General features: G+C 33.0%; 1 protein-coding gene across 1 annotated transcript in view; it reads left to right on the top strand.

Annotated features, from left to right (window-relative positions):
* The first annotated feature begins 2,614 nt into the window (after positions 1–2,614).
* The window catches only part of LOC101561489 (aldo-keto reductase family 1 member C1 homolog), a 23,233-nt gene continuing 21,087 nt past the window's right edge, over positions 2,615–4,760 (top strand). Inside the window, exons 1-2 of the mRNA XM_004629918.2 lie at positions 2,615–2,738; positions 4,214–4,381. Coding sequence (XP_004629975.1) covers positions 2,655–2,738; positions 4,214–4,381 — 252 coding nt within the window. The 5' untranslated portion in view covers positions 2,615–2,654. The remainder of the gene's footprint in view (positions 2,739–4,213; positions 4,382–4,760) is intronic.

The raw sequence follows: 4,760 nt of genomic DNA, 5'->3' as shown, positions 1-4,760 counted from the left end.
TGGAAAACCTGCCTTTCCACATGCCAGAGAATAAGCCATACCCATATCTTTCACCATGCACTGTACCAAAATGAAAGTGAATGAAACATTTAAATATTAAAACAGAAACCTTAAATCTGCTGGAAGATAGGAGAGATCTAAATAAACATGTGAAACACATGTTTGACATTATTTGTCAATCAAACTAAAACAATGCTGAAGTTCCATCGTACTCCAAAAAAAAAAATACAATTACCAAGAAATAAACCATTAATTAATGCTGGTTGGAGTGTATGGAAAACAAATTTTTCTCCACGGTTGGTGAAAATATGGATTGCTGCAACCACTATGAAAATTAATATCAAAATCCCTCGAAAATCTAAGGCAGAGGCCCTGTTTGACTCCAGCTATTTCCTTTCTTGATATCTTCCCCAAAGTGTTAAAAGACTTAAGAAGAATTAGTCCTGCAAGTCTATATGCACACTCATGTTACAACAGTGAAGTATGTAAAGGATAAATATTTCAAACTGCACAAATCTCATCAAATGAATGGATAAAGACTGTTTTTCTTTTACACAAGGGAGTACTGCTCAGCCACAAAGAAGGATATACCCTAGACATTTCTAAGTAAATATATTACCTTGTGATCATACTCATAAATGAAATAAATAATACACACATGTTCCATTATTGTATGATTTTTCTAATGTAAACAAAGTGTAAGTCAGTTCCAATATTTATAGTAAATAGGAAGAAAATAATCAAATGAGAATGAGAATTAAGTAGGGAGTAGGGAGAAAGGAAAGGCAGAAAATAGAAAAAAAAAAAAAAACCCTGGACACAAAGCTTTTTAAGTAAGGAGTACAAAAGAAATTGAAGGGAAAGGAGGGAAATGGGAGAAAAAGAATCAAGATATGCCACGGTTCAAATTCCACATGATGAATCTCATCATTATACAACTAAATTGTACAATTAATTATTTTTTAAAAAATAGACAAAAACTCTAACAAATAATATAAAATAATATGCATCTAGAACAGTGAATAGTTACCAAAGGGAGTCCAAAAGGCTTTTGTTTTTCTCCATGACACAACACATTGCTTGGAAAATATTTGCCAAGAATAACCAGGGTGGAAAAGTTCTAGATACAGTAAGTTAAGAATAATAAAGGAGGGCCAGTGAAATAGCTCAGCAGACTAACCTCCTGCTTAGGCAAGTGGAGGGACTCTGGAACCACAAGGAGGATAGCTATGAGTCTGAGCTGTGTAGTGAAACCATGTACCAAGTAAATAAAATAATAATACTAAAGAGCTATATATAATAAATATATATTAACCAAAGTTTATGCACACTATATAAAGATAGCATTTTCAGTTTTCAGAGTTAATAGAGTTGTTTGCTCATGGATATTATAAAACTGCTTTAAAAAAACTACAATGAATGCAAGTGATTATTTTAAACATAGCAATACTTCGTAGAGTTAATTTAAAAACATTTAGGTCTGGCCAGATAGCTCAGTAGAGTAAAACACCGGCTTAGGGAGAGTGCAGTGACCGGAATTCAATCCCCCACACCACGTACTCTGCTGACCCTGTCCCGTGGACAAATTGAAACTGATTGCGACTGGGCGTGGTGGCATGCACCTGCAATCCCAGCATCTGGGAGGTTGAAAACTGAAGGATCGCCAAGAGTACGAGTTATTTTAGGATTAATATAAACTCCTTAAATATAAACTCCTTAAATATATTAGGAGTTATTTTAGGATTAATATAAACTCCTTAAATATATTAAATATTATTATACTTATATAACTACTATATATTAGCTACATATATAGATATATAGCTACTTTCTCTGAATTCAATAAGAAGTAAGATCTGTGCTAATAGTGTTTGGACAGGATATCATGTCTATATCTTGTGCTATGAATGATTACTACAGACAACAATAGGCAATGTATTCGTTGTTGTAGCTCTCCTACCAACCTGTTTTAAAGCTGTCACATTGCAATTTTTTCTCAATAAAATTAATAAAATAAATAAATAAATGTAAAAATAGGATTTTCTGCTATGTATTTTTTTTCTGAAAGTCTTAGCAGAGAAATGTAATGTATATATGAGTCTGAAATAAAGAATAAAAATAGCAAAAACTGAATTTGCTGAAATTGATTAGGGTGCTTTCACTGCATTCACATAGAAATGAGGATCATACAGCTGGTTGATAACTTTAGGATTTGTTTTTCTCCAGGCTGTCTTAGAAAATGTGAGGTGAGGCAAGATGGATAGTAAACAGATTACAATAGTTCATTGCTTCAAATTATATTTGCTCAAGGAGGAATTTCTTTGTGATTTTAAAACTGAAAACAAGAAATTTGCATCTATATTTCAACCAAATTTATCAAAAAATATTCACTCAATTGTAATAATGTAAAATAATGTATGATTTGGAAGAGGAAATTTATTTAAAAAAATATCTTCTATGTTACCATGTAATAACTTACTTAGAAATTCTCTTTTATGTAAAATACATGAACTGGAATACTGCTTTCACTGCTCATTCCTCCTGCTTACCCATTGGCTACTGAAAAGTCATGTGGGTGGAACTATGATTTATTTTTAGTGTCCAGTGGAAGTCAAACAAGAAACAGAATCTGTTTTGTCAGAGGTGCAGCAGCAATGAATTCCAAACAGCAGTGTGTGGAGTTGAATGATGGTCACCTCATGCCTATACTGGGATTTGGCACCTATGCTCCAATTGAGGTAACAACAGTGGCTTTGGCATTGAAGACTCAAGGAAAGTAGACATAGGATGAGTGGAAGCTGATTTGGGTAACCAGTAATATATTCCTGCATGATGACAGGAGGTTCAGATGGTTCTCTGTTACTGCTGGCTAGAGATCTTTCCTAAACAGAAAAGGGAATTTGGCTAGATACTGCTTTACATCTAGGTCTAATTATGCTGTTACCTACCAATTATGTTGGCCTGGTTGCCTAATATATATGGCATTGGCCTTCCAATTACAACTGTTTGCCTATACATTTTCTTTATATTTCATATGACTTTCCAGCTAAGTAGAAAAAATAAAACTTTTCAGTTATGAAAACTGCATGATTTCATGATTTTGAGCATTTTCTCTTATATTAATTGCCCATGGTAAAAATTTGAGTACTCTTGTGCTTAAGAAAATCAGTTGGAAGCTGATGTCAAAAGAAAGCCAAAAGATCCAGGCTTATATTTATTTTAATTTCATTAGGAAAAATAATTTCCTTTAATTCATTATCTTAGTAACAATGAAATAAGAGATTTCCTAATTTGGTCACTGACATAAGAAGTCTCAAGGACATGTCAGAAAAGTTTGTGATTTTAAAGTTTTCTCTAATTATATCTTCCCTAAAACAGTTGCCTTAGTTTTAAAGTTTACATTTACAAGAACCAATGCAATGCATAAAGTAGGAAAATCCTTATGCATGAATATGCACCTTTTGAGTACAGAACTTTACTGTCATATTTACTTATGCTATGCATACATACTGGCTCCTTCAAAATTTACCAAAACACTCTGCTATCCATTGAATGGCTCACTTACAAAGAGGCCCTTTCATGACTTCTGCAAACTTTGATATTTCACTATTCCAGCAGATAGGGACAATGCTTGTCCTTGGGCTGCTTGCACAAAGAGTAGCTTATATGAGTCCATGCTATGATTTATTAGGCTGGAATATTAGATTATTCTAGCAGAGGAGTAAGTGTAACCAAGATATCAGTGAATCAGAAAATGTTTCCAAAGAACTTTCCTTGCAAACAAAATATTTATGTCTTCTAAACTAGATGTTGGCAAAATTTAGTGTATTGTTTTTAATTTACTTGGTAAGATATTTTTTCCATACTTTATCTTATGCTCCTTTTATTACATTAATTTTATGTCTTCATTGCATGAATATTAGCCATTGATATACATATGTGTTCAATCCTGTGAATCCTTCCAATAAGTCATTCTACTACATGAGGATATCGCTGGAGATCTTCTATTTGTGATCAACCAATAACTGTCAAGGACTAGAGGGGTCCTTGCAACATTCTATATTTGTTATGAAGAAGGACCAGTCAACTTGTGTTTATCACAAGTACATAACTAATTAAAAACATGAGGAAAAAAGATTTTACTTGTGTGTGAAGTCTTTGCTTATTTAGATTCATGTGACTCTCTAAACACTACCATCGCATACCTCTCTAGGTGCCCAAGAGTATGGCTACAGAGGCCACTAAATTAGCTATAGATGCTGGATTCCGCCATATTGACAGTGCTTATTTGTACCAAAATGAGGAGGAAGTGGGACTTGCTATTCGGAGCAAGATTGCAGATGGCACAGTTAAAAGAGACGACATATTTTATACTTCAAAGGTAAGGTGTATATAGTGTACAGGTGTACAATTTAAGAAAATGTGATGCATTGAAGTAATATTTGCATGATATAATCAGTAATGCTTGATGAGTAACATACATTGGTCCATCTGTTAATTATATATATTTATATGTGACATCCAATACTTAAAACAGAGGAAAATGATGGCTTTCTTACTATTCTTATTTTCACATTTCTAATTGCAATGTAATGATTTTCATTTTCTGAGCTTCAATTCAAAACAGTGTAATTAAAAAAAAAACAGTGTGATTTAGCATGAGCTCTGTTTTCAGGTAGACCTTGATCAAGCTACAGCTTCTTTCATCATATTGGAGAAGTCTTACATTTGGCTAAAACTCTCAATATCACTATATACCT

This window comes from Octodon degus, unplaced genomic scaffold (assembly GCF_000260255.1).
Source record: "Octodon degus isolate 3935 unplaced genomic scaffold, OctDeg1.0 scaffold00032, whole genome shotgun sequence".
Lineage (NCBI taxonomy): Eukaryota > Metazoa > Chordata > Mammalia > Rodentia > Octodontidae > Octodon > Octodon degus.
This window is presented reverse-complemented; position numbering and strand designations above follow the sequence as displayed.